Raw genomic sequence first — 26019 nt, forward strand, 5'->3', positions numbered from 1 at the left:
ATTCTTTCTGGATTCTACTCCACTCAGGCTTTGGGGATCCCCAGGCCACCGATGGTGTATCAAGGTCAACATGATTTTCACTTTACCAAACTCACAGCTCATTTCTGAGAACGCAGTTTACTGGATCCATCAGCATCATCTCACCGCCCTCTTTCCTCCCAACATCTCCCCAACGTGGCTTTTCAGGATGCTGCTCCCCTGGTCTGACAGTGCTGGCTACCTTGACGGCCAATCTTCCTCAGCCCGCTGCTGGCCCCCTTCCACCCCCACCTTCTAAATGCCAGGTGTCAGGAGTACTCTTCCACCCTTTTCTCTGTTCTCCCCACCCTGGAGATCTCATCTTGCTTCTGGCTCAGTTGCATCTGCCTGCTGGGGGCCATCAAGTTTGCTTCCAACTGGTCCCTCCCAACCCCAGACAGACCCGAGTGTGTCCATGACGTCCTGCTGGGTACCCCGGACACACCCCGGACACACCAACTCCAGACAGACCTGAGTGTGTCCATGACATCCTGCTGGGCACCCCGGACACATCAACTCCAGACAGACCCGAGTGTGTGCACGACGTCCCCCAGGGCACCCCGGACACACCCCGGACACACCCCGGACACACCAACTCCAGACAGACCCGACTGTGTGCACGACATCCTGCTGGGCACCCCGGACACACCCTGGACACACCAACCCCAGACAGACCCGACTGTGTGCACGACGTCCCACAGGGCACCCCGGACACACCCCGGACACACCCCGGACACACCAACTCCAGACAGACCTGACTGTGTGCACGACATCCTGCTGGGCACCCCGGACACACCCCGGACACACCAACCCCAGACAGACCCGACTGTGTGCACGACGTCCCACAGGGCACCCCGGACACACCCCGGACACACCAACCCCAGACAGACCCGACTGTGTGCACGACGTCCCACAGGGCACCCCGGACACACCCCGGACACACCCCGGACACACCAACTCCAGACAGACCTGACTGTGTGCACGACATCCTGCTGGGCACCCCGGACACACCCCGGACACACCAACCCCAGACAGACCCGACTGTGTGCACGACGTCCCCCAGGGCACCCCGGACACACCCCGGACACACCAACTCCAGACAGACCCGACTGTGTGCACGACGTCCCCCAGGGCACCCCGGACACACCCCGGACACACCAACTCCAGACAGACCCGAGTGTGTGCACGACGTCCCACAGGGCACCCCGGACACACCAACTCCAGACAGACCCGAGTGTGTGCATGACATCCCGCTGGACAGCCCGGACACACCCCGGACACACCAACTCCAGACAGACCCGAGTGTGTGCACGACGTCCCACAGGGCACCCCGGACACACCAACTCCAGACAGACCCGACTGTGTGCACGACATCCCACAGAGCACCCCGGACACACCCCGGACACACCAACTCTAGACAGACCCGACTGTGTGCATGACATCCCACAGAGCACCCCGGACACACCCCGGACACACCAACCCCAGACAGACCCGACTGTGTGCATGACGTCCCGCTGGACAGCCCGGACACACCCCGGACACACCAACTCCAGACAGACCCGACTGTGTGCACGACGTCCCCCAGGGCACCCCGGACACACCCCGGACACACCAACCCCAGACAGACCCGACTGTGTGCATGACGTCCCGCTGGACAGCCCGGACACACCTAGTGCCCAGCATACCTGTCTCCCCAAATCTTTCCCTCTCCCGGTCCTCCCCACCTCAGTCAAATGGCAACACTGTCCTTTTACTAGCTCAGAGAAACCTTGAGTCATACGACTCTTCTCTCTTTGCCCACATCCAACCTCCACATGTCCTACAAGGTTCACCTTCAAAATACATCTGGAATCTGACCACATCTCACCATTTCCACTGTTACCTCTCACCAGGCCCATGGAGGGGTTTCTATCTTCCCAGGTTGCCCCTTTCCTAGTTATAGTCCATTCTCAACCCGGAACCCAGAGTGCTCCTCTTGAAACGAGGCAGAAGCCTCACTCCTGGCTCCAACCCCTCCAGCAGCTGCCCACCCCACTTGAAGTCTAAGCCCTGGGCTTCCAAGTACCCCCAGACCCCACGCTTGGCTCTTCTCACTTCCACTCCGCCTCAATTGCAGGCCCACTAGCCTGTTTCCATTCTAGGTGCACCCAGGGCCTTTGCACTCATTATTCCCAGCCGGGAAGGCCTCCCCAGCTATTCTCTCGGCTTGTTCCCACCCATTTTGGGTCTCTGCTTAGGGGTCACTGTGACAGCAAGGCCTTCCACTCTATTTGATGCTGCACATGCGGCCCTGTTCCCGCCTCCAGGGATGGCCTTCTCTGCTTCACTTCCTCCACAGGACGCGTTACTGCCTGGCCTGCTGAGAGCCACGTCTGTTGACTGCCCTCCCTCCCCTGCACCGGGACTGCACAGGGACATCCGCCTGCTCTTCTACAGCCCCGGCTATGGGGCCAGGCCTAGGCAGTAGACGAGGACTCGCGCAGCCTCACCAGGCAGCATGTGGCCATATCTGGGGCCAGTGAGGCAGGGTCTTCGTGGACTGAAGGGGGACAGGTCCCTGTCTGGGCTGTGGCTTTCCCGGGGCAGCCGCCGTGTCTCCCAGGCAGGACAAGGGCTGCGGCTTCCCCGCCGTGACCACCTCCCCAGGCAGCTGCCCGGGTTACCCGTTATCTTGGAGACGGTGGGCGAACTGCTGAGCACGCGGTCCAGGTCCTCCTTGAGGCTGTGGTTCTCCTCGGTCAGCTCCTGGACGCTCCTGGACAGGGTCAGGAGAGCGCTGCTCACTTTCTTCTGCCTCCTCAGGCCCATCCTCCTCTCCGCTGCAGGCCTGGGGACAGCAGAGCCACGAGGCCTCAGGCCGCAGTCCCCAGGCTGGGGTGAGGGACGCTTCCCGCGGCGGGGGGGGGGGCAAAGGATGGCCGCGGCCGCAGCCTCTGAATCCCAATAAGCAGAATGTGGTCACCCCTAGCAGAATTTCACTCTTCAGAGTAGAACAAATTACCACCCCCAACTAGTGCTATTGTGTTTTAAATTTCAGCACTAAAAAATTGTGGAAATTTGTTTTCTCTTGTTAATCTCTGCAATCTTTGATTTTGTCTCTTATCCCACAAAGTCTAAAGGATTTACCATCTGACCCTTTATGGAAAAATCTTGCCAATTCCTGTTTTTAAACCACCAGGGGGGACGAAAAAGGGGGAAGCACAGCTGGCAGTGTTGTTGCGAAGGCCAGCAGCATGACCAGGGCTGAGAGAAGGGGTCACCCTTTGTGTAATTTGCTGAGGCCTGATACCACACCATCTGGCAGGGGTGAGGGGAAGCCATGAGCTGGGCAAAACTTTCACGTCTCTCCTAACAGACTTATTTGGGAATTTCAGCGGCAAAATGGACTAGTAGTTGGCATCGCATGTCTTCATAATAAGGAAGCCTGCTTTGGAAAAGAGCATCTGCTAATCCTAAACTGGTGGTGCTCTGGGGTCGGAGCCAGAGCACTGACCCTGCTGCCAGCTGCCAACAACAGTGCCCACGAGGACACCTCCACAGACGCCCCAGAGCCAACACGCCAACTCCACCCACCGGGGCTGGCTAAGGGCAGTAGGTGCAGGTCCATGGAGCGACTACACCACTTTAAGAGGCAGTGAAAGACCCAGAGACAGTGTGAAACACGGGTCCCACAGAGGCAATCGTACTTCTTTCCTGTAGTTTCAGAACTCGCCAAGAGAGTCTGGAGGCGATGAATCTGTAAATATCAAATTAAAACGCACTAAGAAAACATACTGGGCAGGAAGACCTTCCTCTGAAAACACCTGCCCAGGTTCCCCAAGGCGCCCAGTGGCAGGAAGGGGAGGTTGAACAGCAGCGCAGCCCCGGGGGCCCCGACTCCCCGCAGGTCCACCTTGCACCCCGCACCCCAGGAAGAAGAGCCTGTACCTCCTCGTAGTAGGTCTCCATGGCAACCCGCATCTCCTCCAGGTTAGTGGTCTTCATGTCAGTCTGCAGTTTGCTAAAACCCAAGTTCAAAGTTAGCACGGCAATGCGGGTTCCCGGCAGGCAGCACACAGGAGAGTATCTCCCCAAACGCTCAGGAAGCAATGGCTTTGGAAGAGAATCGGCTTGGCAAAGAAAGAACCGGAGTCTGTCCTGAACTGGCCTAATGGCCTCAAACAAAAGACTCATTTCAAGGCTGAGGGGAGAGCTCGTCGCACCAAAAAGAGCTCCCTCTGGACTCACCGGCCACTTCATGAGTTAAGGCGAACAGCCTCAAAAATACGCAGACCTGACTAAGATGCCATCTTTAAAAAGAGGCCCCAGGGTTTAGAGGGACAAATTATCTTTGGGGACAGGCAGGGAAGAAGAACTAGTTTTATAAAGCAAAGAGAATATTTTTGCTCCAAGTACCACAGCATAATTCACCTTGTTCTCAACATTTAACAGAGAAATGAAAATAAAGTTACAGGGTTCAGGATTCTGATACAGAAGAAATACACAAGTAAATAGAATTTAATTTATGTTGACAAATTTTAGTAAGAAATAAATATGAGGAAACTATTATGAAAAGAGGAGACATGAGGCAAGAAAAAGAACTTCAATTTTCCTTAAATAAACTTAAAGACAGACAGGAGAGACCATTTCTTTGCACTAAAAAGACAGGTAAAAGAAGAAACATGTGCAGCTGCCCCCAAAACAGCACAAAGTGAGTGCACAACTGCGAGAAGTTAGGGCAGGTGTCTAAGCACTAAGGACTCGTTCATATCAAGGCCTAAAAAACTAACATTTCAAATAAGATCTGGCCTGTGGAAGACTGAGGAGAGAAATAATCCCTTAAATATTAGAAGAACCAGAAAAGGTTAAAGGAAAATACCATTGCTTAGTGAAATCTGAAGGAAAAGCAAAGAAACCATTAAAAGTCGCAGCTAACATCTAACTTCAATTTGTCGGTGTGAAGATGAGGCTAGCCACAGGGACGACCAGCAGAGGCTGGAGGGCGCCTACAGCTGTGGTCTGCGAAACGAGCAAAGTCCTGATAAGTGAATCAAAGACAACACACCGAAAAGTGAGCGGGAATGAGCACCGGCCCAGGGGGCCTGGGCCTAGCTCAGACTGCGCCCACCCAGCCCACAGTCTCCATACTTGATGGTGCTGTCCTTCTCCTTGCACTGCTGCTCCAACTTGAGAATCCTCTGTTTCAGCCCGTTAACCACCTGCCAAGAGAACACCACCACAGGAGTCGGCCAGGGTCCGAAGGCCGCAGCCCCCGACTCTGCCTGGAGATGCATCCTCTTCTGGGCCCCCAGGCTAGCAAGGCAAGGGGCCCCTGCGGCATGGCCCCCCACTGGAGCATCCCCAGGCATGACGGTCCCTCCTCATTCTGTGACTGTATTCTCTAGACAGCAGGCTCGGTGAGGAGAGGGGCCCGGGCGCACTGCCTGGTGCAGCCATTGGAGGCACTCGGTGCATGATGCCAAGGGATGGAATGGGGGAGGGTGATCCTGGTCCCTCCAGCTAGGAGCTGAGCGCCTCCAGAGGCCCCCAGGAGACGCTGAGTGCAGGCCCGCCCCCCACCTGGGGGAGAATGCAAGCGCCATTGTCTCATCACTTCTTTCTTGCCATTAACATATTGATTTGGGAAATAACCTTATATAGTAAAGAACACCCCTTTCTTTTCTCTTTGAATAGCCGACAATTTGAATTGTATTTTCAGGCAATTTAAAAATACATAAGCAATGCATGAATATTTATCTTGCCCCAAAATTAAGAATATTCTATACGATGCTAAAATACCTGTTTGACCTTTCCACCCCCACCAAGCCCAAGCAAACACTGCTCTCCACCTTAGTGCATCTCCTAGACTGTGTCCCAGGCGCGTCCATGTCCAGGAAGCCACCAAAGAGAGGGCCTCGTGCTGAAGCTTACACGGGAGCACTCACCCTGGAGCCTGCGGGCCACCGCGCCAGTCCCGCACTGATGCTGCTGGTTCCTAAGCATCTCCGGAGTCCCGCATACGTTAGCCACTCTCCCACTGTGATTATAAGTCTTGACAGAGATCCCAGCTAGGCCTCCTCACACCCCCAGAAGTGGGAAGGTTTGCTCACTGGGTGCTGTTACTTTGAAGAGCAATTTGGTAGAGGGAAGTAAAATGAAACCTGCACACGCCCTGTGCAGTAGAATTTCTACTTCTAGTTAATTTTAATTGAAACACTGCACCAAAATGACAAAAATACAAAGAGCCCTTTCTCTGTAAAGGTACCCATTATTACAGAATTCTATGTACTTATGCAAATTAATCATATAGACTTATCTGCACAGCTGCACTGTTTTATATCCATTTTATTTATTTATTTTTCCTAAGGATGTCTTGATGTAGCTGTACTGCCCTCTGAACAGCTTCTCCTCCATTTTCCCCCAACAGTGGGCAGCTCTAACCTTGTGCAAATGACTTTTGCACTGCATTATTTCCTTGAGGCATAGTCCTAAAAAGAGCGGTATCAGACAAATGGGAGGCTCGATTCCACAGACTGTTGCTTTTGCAGGGTGGCGCCAACTTAGCATGCAGGGTCCAAGTTCCACGTGCCACTGCTTTTTCACAGTCCTGCCAGGAGGGGCCTTGACCCCTGTGTGTCTCTGGCTACCTGAAGGTGTGAGGTTGCATTTGTGGAAATTTAAATGTCAGGACCGAGTCCGACGCTGCCCCTGCCTTCCCAGAGCTTAGAGTCATAACCACAAACCCGACATGGATGAGATTCTGAACCTCAGTTTCCTGACTTTAAAAACAGGGATGGAAATCTGTTACAAAAAAATCTACAGAGATAAGGCACATCCACAAACCGCAGGGCACCAGGTTAGAATTGGCTGTTACCTAAAAAATACTTTGTGGTAATAATGAATCATTCACAAGTATTTATTATGCATCTACTATGTGCTGTGCAGACTGCTCTTTTCTTTACAGATTGGTACAGATTCCTTGTATAGTCTGCAGAGAAGACTTTGTTGCATTTATCAATAATATACCATGTCCAGGTTACAGTGATTTAGTTTTTATCATTTGCTTTATGGGCCTTTATTATGTAAATTTTAATTTTGTTACAAATCCACTACTGATGCCATTATTATTTTATTATTTGTTTTCAATAATCTCAAGATTTTATCCCTTCCAGTTTTTTTTTAATATTTTAGGTTTTATTAAGAAAATGTATCTCCTTGACTTACATTAAGTTTATTATATTGCATTTTTTCTCCAACTGCTATAGCTCATTACTACTTTTATATAATGGTTCCTTTCTCTGTTGTTTGGTTTCATCCAATCTGTTACCTATTACTATATAATATATGAGGTATATTTTAAGGCCCTTATTCTGTCAGTTTGCTTCTCTATTTCCACATTGCTATCAACTGCTACATACATTTGTAAAATATGAGGGGGAAATCCCCATTGCACCTATTTTTTCCCCAGGGTATCTTTTTTTGGCCTTTGTGGCCACCTTGCTCAGCCTCCCAGTCAGTGCCCAGGCACTCGTGAAGCATCTTCTCATAGCCCAGTGGCTCCACGGAGAAGGTCTCAGAAAGCTCTGGCCCTCCTGCACGTCTGTGCTCTCTGCATGCGGGCTTTAGGGCAAAGGCAGCGCTCAGCTGGAGGCTGTGTTTAAACAGGACTTCCCTGGACAGGCATTCTGTGCTGCTGGATACTCACCCAGCCAGTATCAGGCCTTTTCTCTGCCAGAGTCCGAACAAAATCGGGGCCCTGTGATAAGCAGATTGGGAAACAAAGGCGACACGCAGTTGGTCTGAGGAAACCCCTGGCTCCCCACACCGGCAGTCAGGGTGCCACCACGAAGGACCAGGAACTTACTCGGGTTGGATCTAAAAGCTGCTCTATCTGCCGATCCTTCCTGTTATTTTCTTCTTCTAGACGTCGAAGCTTTGTTCTCATCAGATCCACATCGCCTCTCTGCATGTGTAAGGACTGAAGAAAGAAAGGAACACGCACACACAGCCGTGCACACATGCACACACACGTATATACGCACACGATGCAGACAAAACACCCAGGTGAAACGCTGAGCAGGAAAGCAGTTTTAACATCAAGGGGCTGGGGGAGGGGTCTGGCTGTCACCGGACTGAAGGCATGATTACCTTTAGGGGGGCTGGGAGCCAGGGACGCAAAAAGCCCCCGAACAGACAGGGTGATTTCCCGCAACCAAGAACCCCACCACCCAAATGCCAGTGGCTCCCACAGAGAATCGCCGCAGGACGTTCCGACACACTCACGCTGGGGTGAGCCATCGACCCAGGGGGCGCAGCGCCAAGTGCTCTGTCCCACGGTCCCCGTGGAAAGACCCGTTCTGGTCACACCACCTGGCAGTACAGCCCAGCAGTGGCTAGCACCCACTGTAAATTCTTATTCCTCAGCTAAGGCTCAGCTGACAGAAGGCCAGCTCTCAAAGGCTTATCCATGGATGAATTGTTCACCAATCTGGTGAACTGAGAAAAAAGAGGCTGCCATCAATCTTTCACAAAACTAAGTTTATTTAATTTAAACAATTATCCTGTATCTTGAAATTATATGCTTCCTACTCTTTTGGACTTTTATGAAATGGTTATGAGGGGCATTTTCAAATTTCGTTTTTAATGTCCTCACTTGAAAAAGCTTTTGACTAGCTTGTGAAATCCAAAATCCTGAGAGGCCTGTAGAGAAGGAGGGCTCACCCAACCTGGGCCGAAGTCCATGGAGGCGGCTGATGCCAGAACCAGCCTGCACTGGAACCAGCTGGTGACCCTGCCTCCGAGCCTACTTTTCCACCACAGAGGCTGATCATCTGAGCAAAATCAACCACCACCCCATTGCCAGTTTGGAAATACCATGTATCCCAGGAAAGTCATATTTTAATCCTGATTCAGTCTTGTGGAGGCAGCCATTTCTTTTTTCCTAATCCAATACTGTAGGGAAACTTCTGATTAGATTATCTTCACAGAGATGACACACCCAATTGTGGGTGTGACCTCTTGATTAGAGGGAGATGTGACTCCACCCCTTTTGGGTAGGTCTTGATTAGTTTATTGGAATGCCTTAAAAGAGGAAACATTTTGGAGAGAGTCAAAGCATACAGACAGAGAACTGACTAATAGACAGCTGACACAGATGCCAACACTTGGAGAACAGAGATACGGATGTCTGGAGAAGCTTGGGGCCCAGAAGACATCGCCATGAGATGTTAAGCAAGGCAGAACCTGGAGAGAGCCAAGGGAAGCCAAGAGATGAAAGCCAGCCCTGGAGAAGCAAAGTGAGGAACCCCCACAGGAACAGAGGCTGAAAGGAGTGGAGGCCAGGAGCAAGGGACCAGCAGATGCCTGCCATGTGACCACCCAGCTGACAGAGGGGTTCCTGATCCATCAGCCTTCCTTGAATTAAGGTGTCTTTTCCTGGATGCCTTAATTTGGGCATTTTTATAGGCTTAGCACTGTAAACTTGTAACTTATTAAATTCCCCTTTTGGAAAGCTGTTCCAATTCTGGTATATCACATTCCATCAGCTTACAGGTTAACACCGCCCACAAAAGCAATTCCAGGCGCATGTCCCACTGGGGGCAGGGCTGGAGGACCCGCCACATGCCCCAGGGCAGGCACCACTGGAGGGCAGGTGCATAGTCGGCACTCGGGAAGCATTTAGGGGGTAAATTCATTAACACATAGCCATGGAGGAAGAAAAGAAATCTAACAAATAGCAGGGGTCCTGCTTCCACAAAAATGGATAATTACATTTTCCTTTCCTTCTTGTTTAGTACAGCTAAAAACTCTAAGTACGACTGGAAAATAAACATAGGAAGACTGAAAGGAGGAGAGAAGATGGCAGTCTGGCCAGGGACCTCGGCATCTGAAGAACGCCACAGTAGTGAGTTCCCTTGTTTTCTTTCTTGTCTCAAAAATCCTGGACTGAGTGCTGGAGAAGTCAACAGCCCAGAAATGCCAATGGGCACAAACAAAAAGAACCCCAAGAGGTCTCTTCTTTCTAGTAAAAAGATCAAGAAAGTGGCAGTCTGGCAAAGCAGAAAACTGTTAAACAATCACCACTCTCTCAGCCAAAAACCACAGAGAAAGCTGTGTCCCTCTCCCACCAGCAAAGGCAGAGGGCAGCTGTATTAAGGTGCCCTCCCCACCTTGCGGGGGTGGTGCCAGGGGAGTCCTGGCTCCACCCAGCAGCAGTGTGGAGCTCCTCCCAAGTGGGCATCAACACAGGCTGAGTGAGGGGCTGGGACTTCCACCCTACCTGGAAGTAAGAGGGGTGTCCCTCTTCCCACCAGAGCAGTGTGAGGGGATGCCTGCTGAAACATAATTTAAGTAAGACACAGAGTCACAAAACAAGCTACCCAAACTGTCCAGGTTTCAATAGAAATTATTTATCACACCAAGAACCAAAAAAATCAACTTGGATTAGAAAAGACAATTAACAGATGGCTAAATCGAGATGACACAAGTGTTAAAATAATCTGACAAAGATTTAAAGTGGTTATCATAAAATGTTTCAATGACCAATTATAGACACAGTCAAAATAAATGAAAAAATAAAAAATCACAGCAAAGAAATAGAAGATATAAAAGAACCAAATGGAAATTTTAGAACTGAAAAATACAATAACAAATTAAAAACTCAATGATGAGCTCAATAGCAGAATGGAGAGGACAGAGAAATGAATCAGTGAACCTGAAACTAAACCAAGTTACCCAAATAAACAACAGGAATAGGCAGAAAATAAAATGAATAGAGCCTCAGGGACCTGGGAGATTATAACAAAAAAGGATGGGGCTTGAACAAGCATTTGAAGAAATAATGGCTGAAATTTTCCCAAATTTGGCAAAATACATAAACCTACAGATTCAAGAAGCTGAGTAAAACCCAAACAGGATAAACCCAAAGAAACCCAAGCCACCTGCTAAATCTAAAGAAAAAGTCTTAAAAGCAGCAAGAGAGAAACAATTCAAATGACAAGAGAGTTTCTCATCGCAAACCATGAAAGCCAGAAGGAAGCAGCAGACTTTTATACATGCTGAAAGAAAAGAACTATCAACTCAGGATTTTATGTTCAGCAAAAATATCCCTCAGAAAAAGGGAAATCAAGACATTCTCAGAGGAAGAAAAACAAGAGAATTGTCACCAGTAGACCCACTTCACAAGAATGGCAAATGGAAGTTTTCCAAACAGAAAGGAAACAATAAATAAGAAATACTGGAACATCAGAAAGGAGGAAAGAAGGGAAAAAGTAAAAACATGGGTATTTACAACACACTTTACTTCTCCTCATGAGTTTTCTAATTTACATTTGACAATTGAAGAAAAAAGCAGAAAACTTCTGATGTGGTTCTTAATGGAATATTTAAGACAATTATGTTATAAATGGAGGAGGGCAAAGGGGCATAAAGGGAGGCAAGGTTCTACACTTCACTCAGACTGGTGACACATCGGAACTAGTAGATTGTGATATGTTATGCATGCATAAAACAATACCAAGAACAACCACTAAATAACTATACAAAGAGATACACTCAAAAGCACTACAGGTAAGTCAAAAGACAATTCCAAAAAAAAAAAAAAAAATAGTTCAAGTCAGCCATATGAAGGCAGGAAAAAGAAAACAGAGAAATGAAAGACAGAGAGAACAAAAATGGAAACTTAAACCATAAAATAAGAATAATTAAATGTACATGATCTAAATAAACCACATAAAAGACAGAGATTGGCAAAGCAAAATAACAGAAAAACAAAACATGACCCAAGCACATGCTGCTTAAAAGAAATTCATTTCAAATAATATGATATATGTAGGTTGAAAGTAAAAGAATGGAAAAAGACATATCAGGTAAATATCAATCAAAAGAAGGCAGAAGGGGCTATATTAATAACAGATAAAGTAGATTTCAGAGCACAGAAATAGACTAGAACAGAGGAGGACATTACATAATGATAAAAGGTCAACCCACCAAGAAGACATAGCAATTCCTAAATGTGTACGCACCAACAACAGAGCTACAAAATACATGAAGCAAAAACGGATAGGACTAAGGGAGAACTAGACAAAGTCAAAATTAGAGTTGAAGACATCAACACCCCTCTCTCAATAACCAGTCAAACAACTAGACAGAAAATCAGCGAGGATGAGAACTCAACACCACCATCACACGAGTATCTAACCGACGCTTCAAGAACACTCCACCCAACAACCGAAAACACATTCTCTTCAGTGCTCACAGAGCATACGTTAAGCACATGACCAACTTCTGGGCCAGAAAGCAAACCTCAACACATTTAAAAGAATTAAGATCTTACAGAGTATGTTCTGTGTCTGTGCTGGTTTGAAATGATGTATGTACCCTAGAAAAGTCATGTTTTAATCTCAATCCCATTTTGTAAAGGCAGCTGTTTCTTCTAATCCCTATTCAGTATTGAACATTTGAAATTGTAATCAGATCACCTCTCCGGAGATGTGATTTAATCAAGAGTGGTTGCTAAACTGGATTAGCTGGAGACACGACTCCACCTATTTGGGTGGGTCTTGTTTAGTTTCTGGAGTCCTACAAAAGAGGAAACATTTTGGAGAATGAGAGAGATTCAGAGAGAGCAGAGCAGAACAACATAGCCACGAGAAGCAGAGTCCACCAGCCAGAGACTTTTGGAGATGAAGAAAAAACATGTCTTCCAGGGAGCTTCATGAAACAGGAAGCCAGGAGAAGAAGCTAGCAGATGATGCCATGCTTGCCATGTGCCCTTCCAGATGAGAGAGGAACCCTGACCGTGTTCACCACGTGCCTTTCCAGATAAGAGAGAAACGCTGACTGTGTTTGCCATGTGCCTTCTCACCTGAGAGAGAAGCCCTGAACTTCATCGGTCTTCTTGAACCAAGGTATCTTTCCCTGGATGCCTTAGATTGGACATTTCTATAGACTTGCTTTAATTGAGACATTTTCTTGGCCTTAAACTGTAAACTAGCAACTTATTAAATTCTCCTTTTTAAAAGCCATTCTGTTTCTGGTATATTGCATTCCGGCAGCTAGCAAACTAGAACAATGACCAAAATGGATATCAATCATAAGTCAACAACAGAAAAATAACAGGAAAATCTCCAAACACTTGGAAACAGTACACTTCCAAATATCCATGGGTCAAAGAGGAAGTCTCAAGGGAAACTTAAAACAAAACACTGAAATGAATAAACATGTAAATGCAATACATAAAAATATCAAAAGAACTACTGATATATGCAACAACTTGAATGGACCTCAAGGGTATTATGTTAAAGGGTCACATACTACATGATTCCATTCAGAGAACATCAAAATGACAATGTATAGAGACAAAGAATAGATTAGTGATATTACAAAGGAGATCTTCGTGGTGATGGAAGAGTGCTGTATCTTGGTAACGGTGGTGGGGACACAGATCTATTTGTGATAAAATGACAGCACTGTACACGCAAATTGTTCCAATGCCATTTCCTTGGTTTTGATATTGTACTATGAATATAGAAGATGTAATCGTTGGGGGAAAGTGGGTGAAGGGTACATTGGATTTCTCTGTATTATCTTTGCATCTTCCTGGAAATTACAGTTATTTCAAAACAAATTTAAAAAATGCTCAACACTTATTAACCTCTTTAAGTTATTATTATCCCCATTTTTCAATATGAAACTGAGGCATCACTTGGACAGAGAAAAACTACTCTAATGCTCAAGATCCCAGAGCAATGGAGTACTGAAAATAAAACTCTTTTCTCTCAGAATTCCAAAGTCTAAGCAGATTTTATCCTGAGATCTGATGGTAATTTTGAGTAAAGTCAGTATACTTTTATCCAGATACCCATTTCCAGCCCCAATAAGATTCCTTTCAAGAATGCCACTATTTCACAAGGTGTCAAAGCTTTCTAGAAGTTCCCACCCACCCACCTCTCACGGAGTGTAGCCAAAACAAAGGCCAATTTTATAAAACCCAACTTTTGAATAGTGAATATACATTTCCTGTGTAAAGATACACAATGAACAAATCTCATTCTCACCCTTGTATCCATTCCACTCAATGCTCTCTTCCTGTAATCACTTACATTCATTCCCAGTGTTTATCTAAAAATGAGTATCAATTTAAGTAAAAAACAAAAAAGAATGTGAACATGGTGATAATTCAGAGTTTCAGGGACTCTCAGAGTTCATTTAATACCATCTCCCAACCAAAAAAAGAATTCTTTCTATAACACCCATGGCAAGTAGTAAACTCAGGCATGAGAGTAAACTCCCAGCAAGGACACAGATTGTTTAATCCCTTGTTATAGAAGGCTCTTACTGTTTAAAACTAGTAAAGAACAGACAGAAACACTACCTTTTTCAACTCAATAATCTCATCATACATATCTTCTTTCTCTCTGTAGACAGGGGTCCCAGGGACATGACCTAGAGAAAGATACACAAACCTCTCAAAGGATTATCTAAAAACGAGAAAGAATTCTTGGCTTTACCTTAAGGAAATAAAATTATCCTTTAAAATAAAAAAGAGCAAAAATAATTCAACACTTTTAACCTTATCAAGACACCTTCCCAAGAAGCAAAGAAACCAAAATAGTAGTGATAGAGAAAAATGAAGCAAAGACAAATACAGATGTAAACAGAGTTTAATTATAATAAAAGGATTGGGTGGGCAACAGTGGCTCAGTGGCAGAGTTCTCGCCTGCTGTGCCAGAGACCTGGTTCGATTCCTGATGCCTGCCCACGCAAAAAAAAAAAGAAAAGAAAAGAAAACCATATAATAAAAGGATTAAAGAAGGGAGTCACAAAAGGAGAAGTAATTATTAATTAAGTTTTTTTTGGGTGGGGGGGAGAAGACAACATGGTCCAGGAATTGAACCTGAGTCTCCCACATGGAAGGAGAGCATTCTACCACTGGAATTCTTACTTTTTTTTCTTTTTAATTTTAAGTTTTTAGTTTAGATTTTAAGTAGCAAACAAAACAAAGACCAAAAACGGCATGTACCCATTCCATTGCGAAAATAATACATTATTATTTGGGTTCAATATGGTACCTAATATGTAGATAATATATAGGACTGTAAAATCTTTTTGTCTAAAATACAACTACTAACCACTAACAGCAGTACAGTGATCAACCCATGGGATAAAACAAAAAGATTTTCAATATGATCTGTAAGCTGAGCCAATCTTCCTGAAAGGTTTATACAAAAAGCAGAAAAGAATACAAAAACTTGAAAACAAATTGAGACTTTCTGGTGAAAGTTCATTTAAACCTTAATTTAAGGTTTAATTTAGGTTTAAATTAATTAAGGTTTAAATTAATACTTGCAATTTTTATTTTTCTCTCTAATATTGTCTATACATAAGTTTAAATTAGCCTCTAAATTGAGGACAGCAGGCAGACTATCGACACTGGGAACTTCACTTTCCACGGGAGCAGAATGGATTTTCAGGAGTCACTGCCCTCAGGGCATCTCATAACCTCCTATGGATGGGGCCAGCTCACTTATTCAAAGGACACCCTCAAATCAAAAAAGATTTCTTCACGGCCTTTCCTTAGCCATAGCCTTATCGCCATCAACATGCTCACCATTGCTGGCAGAACGCCTGAGATGTGACCTCTTCATTCTTAAGGCTTCTGACAGATAGCCGGGCGTGCTGCCGGGGGGGTTGGTCCATGCATGCTCCAAGGTGAGGTCTGATCTCAGGGGTTGGGTCAAACTTCCTGGTTGGAATGTGCATGGATTTTAACATGACAGATACAAGCAAATACAATGGAAGGCTGCAACTCTACCAATCAACCAGAAAGCATAAGTCAACCCGTAGATACCAGCGAGGGTGGGTTGATGAATATTTTAATAACCGGCTCTCAAAAAACAAAACAAAACTGGCTCTGATTTGTAGCATTTGCTGATTTCTGGGGTTTAACTATTCCCGTCATGTCCAATTTCAAGTTGCCAGTGTGACATCAACCAGCTCACAAAATTCCTAAAAACTTAACAATTGGCCCTTGCAAACCAGTAGTAGCTGGGCCCAGCATCCCACTGCCAGCAGGGCTAAAACCATCTAAGACAAATGAGGCTATAGAGTCAAACGTGAAGAACCTATCAGAAACCACATTTATACATTATGTAAAAACTATGATGAAAATATCATAGTCTTTGAGGAGATTAAATGCAATGTAATTTATGCAATTATATTAAAAACTCTCTCCTCAATCACTCCCAGCTTTTCTTAAACTCTTCTATCAAGGAGGAGGGTCTAGAGTGTCATAACTACAAACACACACCTTGTTTCGAAGTTCCAAGCCACAGCTTCTGTGGGGTCAGGGACATCCTGCCGCCAAGAGGCATGGTCCCTGCTGTCCTTAGAGGCCTCCAGGACGCCACTTTCTTAGGTTTAGAGTGATACGGTGACTCTAAAAAGCCAACACATGGTGTTAGAGCCACAGAACGACTCTTTCCTCCATCACATGTACTTTAGAAAGATAAGACTGTCAAATAAAACATTCCCAAGGGTATAACCGCTGCAGATAAAAACACTCTGATGAGAGCTTAAAATAGTTATGAAGTACACACGTGTGTGCATACAGATTCTATGCTTCTTTTAATTTTATTGTAAAGAAATAACTTAATGGAAAATTTAAAATAAAAATATGAATCCATAACTCTACCAATACTACAATATCCCACCTATGCTGGACTGAAGCTATTATGCAGCCCAGAAAAGCCATGTCTTTAATCCTCATTCAATATTGCTAGGTGGGAGCTATTTGATCATTTCCACGGAGATGGGACCCATCCACTTGTGGGTGGCGACTTTTGATTAGATGGCTTCCATGGAGATGCATCTCCACCCATTTAAAGCGGGGTAGCTCACTGGAGCCCTTTAAGAGGGAACCATTTTGGAAAAAGCCTAAGAGCCCCCAGAACTGACAGAGCCAAGAGAATGGACAGATCCCTGGGTAAGCCACAGAAGAAGCCTGGAGAAAAAACAAGACGTCGCCATGTGCCTTTCCAGCTGAGAGAGAAAGAAACCCTGAACTTCATCGACCTTTCTTGAGTGAAGGCAACCTCTTGCTGGTGCCTTTGTTTATACATTTTCATAGCGTTAGAATTGTAAACTGGCAACTTAAATTCCCCCTTTCAAAAGCTGTTTCATTTCTGTCATATTGCATCCCCGCAGCTTTCAAACTAGAACACCACCCAATTTTCTTCAGATATATTTGCATGTTTACACAATCGCAGTCACACTAAACATACAATTTTGTATAATTTATGCTTAATATTGTAAATATTTTTTCATATTGCTACACAGGCACAAAATAACACTTAGAGCCTAATATACAAAATGTTTAGAGGTAATCAGAAAAATTATAATTTTCCTGGGCATTTGATTTTGTCATCAAAGTTAGGGAAACATTTTTAAATTGTTTTTTCATGTGGGAGTTCATATCTTTATGTAAAATATGACAAATCTACACAAAAATTAGTCAGTCATAAAACAAAATAGAACATTTTTAAATAGTCGAGAAATTCTTATCTGTAGATGTTCCTGAAATCTTTAAAAAATTCTTAGTTTCTCCTTTGCCTTCACAATCTGTGGAAAACTTCCCACTTTAGCTTAGAACCAGGGAATAAGGACACATGTCTAGTCCTCGATGCTTTTTAGCTCACCCCGGTACCACAGGGCCCCACCTCTAGGGCTATTTTGAAGGTCTTCCAGATTAAGCTGCCATTTGTAAGAGAAAATTAGAGAGCAAAAATTACATTTCCTCCCAAACGACTGTAGATGTGTCAGCGAGCAGAATTTCTTAGGAGGAGATGTCAGCACGCGGTAAAAGCAGGGAAGAGGAAGACAGACCACAAACAGGCGGAAACACACCGGGGTCTGCTCTGCCACACGTTGCATCATCGCCCGCCCTGCCACCCTCACTGCGCGCTCTGGAAACTGCAGGCCCCGTGCACGTCACAGGCGTCGGCGACAAACGTCCAGGAGGTGAGCCGGTGGACAGACTCTGCTCACAGCCCTTCCGACTGGGTGGAAAAGCCCAGAACAAGTGTTCTGAGGGCAGCGGCGGGAACACAGCACAGGAGAGCTGGCTGGCCAGGGGCATCGGGGGCTTCCCCGAGGAAGGGAGACCTGTGCGGAGAGCTGAGTGAAGAGGGCTCCCGGAACATTCTGGAGTGTTCCGGGAGCAGAGCAGCATGTGGAGGGCACGCTACTGAGAGGCGGCTCTGGGAAGTGGGGAGCCATGGGTGGCCATCAGGCTGCGGTGGGGCAGGGAGCACACGGGGAAATAAAGCCACAGAGGGAAAGCAACTCCCCTTGAAAGCTGTGACACTTTTTGAGTTCTGCCCTTTCTAAATTAGGCGAAAAAGAATTCTGACGTTTACAGAAACCAGGATAAAAGTAATTTGTTATTAATATTTTCAATACTTGTCAAGCTTGACTTCCAGTAAGAATAATGAGAGCGGGCCTAGTATTTACCCAAGTTCCATCCTAGTAAAAGCGTATTTAAGCAAAATGCTCCAAAATGGGAAGGGTTCAAACACTAACACCCAGACTTTCACGTCCTTTTACTTTATAATATCAATTTTCTCATGAAAAGAGAAAGGAAATAAAAGATCCAAACTGCAAGATGATTTTTCTCTAGTGTTCATATTTTTTGGAATAAATGATATGCTTTCTTTTCTTTGTAGGTATTTTCCTTTCTGTTTTCCTTGGGTTAATATGAAAATTAATTTGTGTTCCTCAGGATAGACATATATTTATGACAAATATGACAACACATTTGAAATATTTCTGTATATAAAAACATATACACAAATATATATATATTTGTGTGTATATATATATATCTATATAGATAGAGATATCCAATTGATGAAGTCAGAGAAGGCCCCAGGTCTTGGGGCAGCAAAGGAAAGCCAGGCCACCTGTAAAGTCTGCCACAAAAACGCTGGGGCCTGAGGTTCCCGGGCAGCTCACCGTGCAACAGGTGCCCTGCGGGTGGCAGGGACAAGCCTGGGGTGGCAGCAGCCTCCCCCAAGCAGGCGAGCCTCTGGATCTGCCCAGGAAGGTATTTGCAAGGACCGAGCTGCCATCCCTCCTCAGAGGATGCAGAGTAGAAGCTTCAGCCAGCAGAACATGCCCAGTGGCATCCCTGGTCCCAGGGGCACGCCTCTCAGCACAGGCCCAGGGAACAGCCTCAACTCTCAAGGAGCAGCTCCTGAGATTAAAAAACCCTCACTCTGACGGCGTTTGAAGAGTGATAAAACAGGAGGAGGTAAGAGAGAAGACCAAAGGACAAGAGGCTCTACGTTCTGCTGAGGCAGAGGCAGCACGGCTGGTTTCCCGGGTGGCATCTGCAGGTCCCACAAGTGCACGCATTCTCCCAAGACACCAGAGAAACCAAGCCAAGCAGTCTGAGGGTCTGGTCTCCATGCCCGAACTGTGCAAGGAAGGCCTTGTCTTCGCCCTTTCTCCCAGGATACGAGGGGAAGGCAGCATTTAAAAGACATTTTCAGAGTAACTCTGTAGAAGGAAGTGTACGTGGAAGGAGGCCTGGGCCATACTTACTGGGTGATGTGTGTGGAGGTCTGTGGTAGCTTTTCCTTTTGGCTTTCTGAAAGAAAGAAGAAGCCACGTGAAGCCTGCTGCACTTTCCCGAGCTGCTGAAACAGTCTTGGGTGTGAAAAAGTGTGCAGAGGAGTGTGAGGGCAACACAAGGGCCGTCGCCTCCTCTGCGACAAGCAGAGTCTCAACACAGTGAGGCGGGTCCAGCTGAGGTCCCACAGGTCTCCTGCCACCAGCACCCAACACAGACACGAAGGGGAGGTAGTTAGACTCAGCTGTCACCTTGGCCAGGTGAAAGCACCTGGTTCTCTTGCTGCGGACATGAGCCAGTGGTACGTGAACCTCATCTGTCCCTGATTACACCTGCAGTCGGCTAGGAGGCGTGTCTGCTGCAATGAGCGACGTTTGACTTAATTGGCTGGTGCTTAATGAGAGATTGCAACGTAGCACAGCCCAAGCAGCTTGGCATTCCTCATCTCAGCACTCGCAGCTCAGCCCAGGCCTTTGGAGATGCAGAAGGAAGTCACCCTGGGGAAAGTTGTTGGAACCCAGGGGCCTGGAGAGAAGACCAGCAAAGACCATCTTGTGCCTTCCACGTAAGAAAGAACCTCAGTGGAAAGTTAGCTGCCTTTCCTCTGAAGAACTAACAAAATAAATCCCCTTTTATTAAAAGCCAGTCTGTCTCTGGTGTGTTGCATGCCGGCAGTTAGCAAACTAGAACAAAGGGCGAGGGACGCTAACAGCCATGGGCACATTTTCTCCTGCCCAAACTGCCCCCCACAGCCAGCCCTAGAGCACCGGTGTGAGCCTCCGCCACAGGGACAGGTCTGGCAAGACAAAGGCTCAAATATAAGCCAAATGCAAGTTCCACTGAGGAAGAAAAGCCCACAGAGGAACTGCCATTGGAATGCTCTCATCCATCACAACCAGGATGCCAAAACAGAACTGGGTAAATCTGCTTCTACTGCTCAGTAGCTGTGTGGCCTGGGGAAAGCAAGATGGGCTCCCCAAGTCTCAGCGTCCTCATCTCTTCACATTAGACAGAGATGACTGAGGCCTAATAGTTAATTTCTTGTAGGTCCCTGCTGGCAGAAACACTGGACTATGCCGTCCTTGAAGGAGCTTGGTGGTGTGTAAGTGGGGCATGTTGTAGTGGTGTTGAGGGGAAATTCTCAACTTGGCAGGGGTCCCTCACCTGAGGCAATGCCTGGGACACCTGCCCTTTAGTCCAGAGCCAAAGGAGAATCCAGATTTGCTGGTGCCAGATGGACCCAGGGCTGACCTGCAGTGTTTGTGCCAGGGCTGCATCTCCTCTAAGATGTGCTTCCTTCTGCTCTTCTCCACTCAAGTGCAGGTGACAGGCTTCACCTTCTACATTCCCGCTCCCCAAGCAAATCATGAAGGTCATCAGACCTGCCCACTTCCACTCCCCAACCCAGCACGCCAGGTCAGCTCCAGTGCTCACCTCAGAGCTGAGGCTGCAGAGGCTCTTCTTCCTCCACCCAGAGCCAAGAGCTGCTCTGACCCATCCGCCTCGCCCTTTTCCCTTTCCTTAGGTGCCGGATGGGGTGGGGGCAGGGCATGTAGCCCCAAACATGCGCCAGAGGAATCTGTGATCTGCCTCAAATGCACTCAATTCAGAATTGATTTCTGGACTAAAGTTTTAAAATTATTCCACAGCTATTTAGAGTCAACCAGCAGCTTTTTACAAACACCAAGTAGCATTCTGAATTAGCCCTTCAGCTCTAAACGCATTTGTGAAGAAAGGCCTATTTTACCTGCCTTGGGAACATCTGCAGGGGCAAAATAAGCAGCCCTGGAAGGAACTGCTTACTCCTACTCACACTCACCGTCTCAGAGTCAGAGTCGAACGTAATTGCAGAAAGACTGTCATCTCCCTGCAAGAAGAGATGCAAACATTGTCACTCACAGGCACTGGCTGGGTTTCCAAAAGACAAAATGACAAAGTGAGAATGCCCACCAAGCTGCCGAGGCAGAATCCCAACAAACCTGACTCAGAGTAAACCTGGGGCCTTTTCAAACTGGGCAGCAGCCAGTCTGTTCAGTCTTATGGAAGCAATGGGTGGGTAGGGAAACAAAACAAAAACTCAGCCTGCAGGGCTGCTCTCAGCTATGAATCTACAAGCACCATGTTCCATGGAAAGGCTGTAGATTTCTGATAAGCAATTCTTGATAAAAGCATTTCATTTTCCATATCGTTGAAACATTCTATGTCTTAATCATCTTTGCGGTAAAGCACAGTGAATCTGGGACAGCCTCCTGATCAGCGAAAGTCATTTTTTAACATGAGTTATGCATGAGCCAGACACATGAGTCTATAAAATCCCTGCCTTCTCACTTCAGTGACCTTGCCCTGGCCTGTCTAGTGTCAGCACCAGGATGCCAAGGAGAAAATGGAATTTTCCCAAGAGAAGAATTTTCTGTGTTAACTCACTCAAGTTTAAATTCTAAAAAGAGAGAACAGAACAAACTGTAAATCCTTTCGGAACACTGAACTGTTGCTGCGTAAAGCTGTCCCGGGAGTGAGGCCAGAAACCCCACCATGAACCAATGGTGCTGCATCCGGTGGTGATGGAGACAACGACACGCTCAGGAAGCACTACAGCCACGGGGCACCACTGGGGGCTCTGTGCTTTCCAAACAGCACCGTGTCCCCAAGGTTAACTCCGTATGTTATGCAACAATTCTGCTAGCAGTCTGAAATTTCACTGGAAATATATATCAACACTAAAAAGGGATACAACACAAATGTAATGGTTTGGTGGACCCTTAAACAGCATTCCTCTTGAACAACAGGAGCCCAGATAACAAGTATAGTGTGGCTTGATTTGGGGGCCCAGACAAAGGGAGTGCACTGCAAATACACAGTATCTTTAAAATAACCATCTGTTGCCTTAGATTTTTTTATTTTTATTTTATTATTCTTTTTTGTTTTGATTTTGTTGCTTTAGATATCTTAAAAAAAGTTTTTTCTAATTTTTAAATTTTAAAAAAAATATGACAAGAAACACATTCTTAACATATGATCATTTTGTTCTGCATATATAACCAGTAATTCACAATATCATCACATAGTTGCATATTCATCATCATGATCATTTCTTAAAACATCTGCATCAATTCAGAAAAAGAAATAAAGACAACAGAAAAAAATTCATACATATCATACCCCCTACCCCTCTCTTTCATCGATCACTAGCATTTCAATCTACTAAATTTATCTTAACATTTGTCCCCCCTATTTATTTATTTATTTATTTATTTTTATTATTACTATTTGTATACATGGGCAGGCACCGGGAATCGAACCCGGGTCTTCTGGCATTCCAGGCAAGCGTTCTTGCCTGCTGAGCCACTGCGGTCCGCCCCCCCCCCACATTTATTTTTATTCCATATTTTACTCGTCTGTTGATAAGGCAGACAAAAGGAGCATCAGACACAAGGTTTTTCACAATCACAGAGTCACATTGTGAAAGCTATATCATTATAGTCATCTTCAAGAAACATCACTACTGGAACACAGCTCTACATTTTCTGGCAGTTCCCTCCAGCCTCTCCATTACATCTTGACTAACAAGGTGATATCTACTTAATGCGTAAGAATAACCTCCAGGATAACCTCTCGACTCTGTTTGGAATCTCTCAGCCATTGACACTTCATTTTGTCTCATTTCTCTCTTCCCCTTTTTGGTCAAGAAGGTTTTCTCAATCCCTTGATGCTGAGTCCCAGCTCATTCTAGGATTCCTGTCCCACATTGCCAGGAAGGTCCACACCCCTGGGAGTCATGTCCCATGTAGACAGGCGGAGGGTGGTGAGTTTGCTTGTTTTGTTGGCTGGACAGAGGTCACATCTGAGCAACAAAAGAGGTTATCTTGGAGGTGACTCTTAGGCCTAATTTTAAGTAGGCTTGACCTATCCTTTGTGGGGTTAAGTTTCATATGAACAAACCCCAAGATTGGGGGCTCAGCCCATAGCTTTGGTTGTCCACACTGCTTGTGAGAATATCAGGAATTCAACTTGGGGAAGTTGAACTTTCCCCCTTTCTCACGATTCCCCAAACGGGAATTTGCAAATACTTTTTTATTCACTGTTCAACTCACTCTGGGATTTATTGGGGCATCACTCTGGACAAACCAACAAAATCTCATGCCCTACTCAAGGTTCCATGTACTTATGGTGTTCAATTAAGCTGTCTACATAAGTTATATTAGAAAATGCACTAGTCAAAATATAAATTTTGTAACAAATAAACTTTTGCTTTAGTCTCACACATAAATTAAAATTTTAAAATATTAATTACTATCAATTTTCAACACCGTGCAGTAATGACATTCCTATGTTCATCCTCATGCAAAAACAGTTTTTAAAATTTGTACATTTACCACCATCATCATACACTCCAGGCATTCCTAGATTATACTATCTTAGTCTTTGTCGTCTATCTTTATTTCTGATTTCATTTGTGCCCCCAGCCCTCCTCCCTCTATCATTCTCACATTCAGCTTCATTCAGTGTTTTAACATAACTGTAGTACAGTTAGGTAGTATTGTGCTATCCATTTCAGAGTTTTTATATTCAGTCCTGTTGAGCACTCTGTATCCCTTCAGCTCCAATTACCCAATATCTTACCCTATTTCTATCCCCTGATGGTCTCTGTTACCAACAAATTTCTCCAAGTTTATTCACTAATTGCAGTTCATATCAGTGAGACCATACAGTATTTGTCCTTTTGTTTCAGGCTAATCTCGCTCAGCATAATGTCCTTAAGGTCCATCCATGTTGTTACATACTTCATCACTTTATTCTGTCTTATGGTTGCCTTAGGTTTCTGATGTCATTCATACAGTGACATGAGAAGGTATAAATAACCAGACAATTGTACAGAGAAGTTTTCATTTAACCAAATATATTAAAATGATGTGGAAAATGTAGGACGAGAAGGCAGTAAATTAGATACACATATTGAGTATAAGGTCAGAAAAGCCACGTAAATAACCTGTATTTTATTACACGGGCATCACAAAGGCTGTCCTGCCCATGACAAATGTGAATATAGAGAGGAGGAATAAATTCCTTTGCAAATACTTGTAATTGTTACTTGCTCTGACTAAAATCTTGAAAACTTTCAGAATGACCTGGGATTTCAGGGGGAGACCACATGCGCAGTGAATTAAAGTGGCCTCTATCTCCAACAGGTCTGCTCGCTCTCAGCCCGTCAGCCCCCTGCACACCCTGCCGGTCTCCACCTGCTAGTAATGAGGAATGGAAGGCGCAGAATACCTGAAATCACAGAACGGCCCAACCATCGCCCCTTGGCCAGCAGAATGAAACAGACCACACGCAGCACTCACAAGGAGGAACCCCGCATCGACAGCCAGCTCTGCCATGGGCTGCCTGGAAGCACTGAGGCTGCCACTCAATCCCACCTGAGATGAAGCCAGCTTCAGGGTCAGGGCCCCCAGGTACTGGTGGGCAGGCCCCAGGGTGGGAACCGTGGGCGTGTGGACGAGAGGCCTGGCTCTGACCAGCTGGGGATGGACACTGCTCACGCCAAGGACCCCTGGGGTCTCAACCTCCTCATGAATCAAACCTACCAGAGTTTTTTAAGCCATAAGAAAAGCTAAACCTATTAAAACAATAGAAAACAATTCTAACAATTAAAGACTAAACACAATTAAAAATAGACATGAGTAGAATGCCCAGAAAGAGGACACAGGAACACATTGGAATTTAGTATATGATAAAAGTGGGGAAAGAATGAATTAACCTAGATTAGGTTCCATCTTCTGGAATGGTGGAACGTGACCGGTGCCACTCTCCCCAAAACAGATAACCATTGTACTAGAGAAAATTATTTAAAAAACAACCACCTGAAGACTCTAGAAATTGTCCTAAGGGCACACAGCAAATGGAGAAACATTCACTCAAGAAAGCCTACTCATCTAGGTAAGAGCTAGCCTGAGACATGTGAACCTGCACTCTTTCCCGCTCCGTCTTACAGGAACTACTCCAAAGAGCTCTATTCCAGGGGGTGCGGTCACGAAGATAGGGGTTCCCCCTCTCCCCAGCTCCCCATCTAATGCTACAGCTTCACCCAAGAGGGCAGCGGGCTGCTGGCAGTTCTCATCTGCCCAGTGCAGCCTCAGGCCGCAGAAGTTCGGGTCTGGGCAGGCGCAGCCCACAGGCCCAGGGCTCTGAAGCTCCTTCCTCACCCAGCCCCCACTGCAGAGTGGAAGCTTTACCCACAGGCGGCACACCAAGAATTCTGGGTCCCCACCGTCTCTGCCCTAGCTTGCTTCCAGCAGGGATGAGCAAGCAAAGAAGACCAGGGGCCGCCCCTTCCCCCCTGAGCAGGAGCGTCACTCCAAGAGAAACAGGCTTTTCCTTGCTGCCAATTCTGG

At 46.0% G+C, this 26019-nt stretch overlaps 1 protein-coding gene across 15 annotated transcripts in view; it reads right to left on the minus strand.

Annotated features, from left to right (window-relative positions):
- IQCE (IQ motif containing E) overlaps positions 1 to 26019 on the minus strand; it is a 105056-nt gene that overhangs the window by 57027 nt on the left and 22010 nt on the right. For 7 of the 15 annotated variants that reach the window (XM_077140461.1, XM_077140460.1, XM_077140462.1 and 4 more), the window contains exons 2-12: positions 21447 to 21494; positions 19600 to 19645; positions 16307 to 16435; positions 15608 to 15742; positions 14372 to 14442; positions 7862 to 7975; positions 7703 to 7753; positions 5146 to 5216; positions 3946 to 4018; positions 3705 to 3754; positions 2682 to 2845 (exon numbers count right to left, since the gene is read on the minus strand). In XM_077140461.1, coding sequence (XP_076996576.1) covers positions 2682 to 2845; positions 3705 to 3754; positions 3946 to 4018; positions 5146 to 5216; positions 7703 to 7753; positions 7862 to 7975; positions 14372 to 14442; positions 15608 to 15742; positions 16307 to 16435; positions 19600 to 19645; positions 21447 to 21494 — 952 coding nt within the window. The remainder of the gene's footprint in view (positions 1 to 2681; positions 2846 to 3704; positions 3755 to 3945; positions 4019 to 5145; positions 5217 to 7702; positions 7754 to 7861; positions 7976 to 14371; positions 14443 to 15607; positions 15743 to 16306; positions 16436 to 19599; positions 19646 to 21446; positions 21495 to 26019) is intronic. The other 8 variants (XM_077140467.1, XM_077140466.1, XM_077140469.1 and 5 more) reach the window with 6 other exon arrangements.

The sequence above is a fragment of the Tamandua tetradactyla genome, chromosome 23 (assembly GCF_023851605.1).
Source record: "Tamandua tetradactyla isolate mTamTet1 chromosome 23, mTamTet1.pri, whole genome shotgun sequence".
Taxonomy (NCBI): domain Eukaryota; kingdom Metazoa; phylum Chordata; class Mammalia; order Pilosa; family Myrmecophagidae; genus Tamandua; species Tamandua tetradactyla.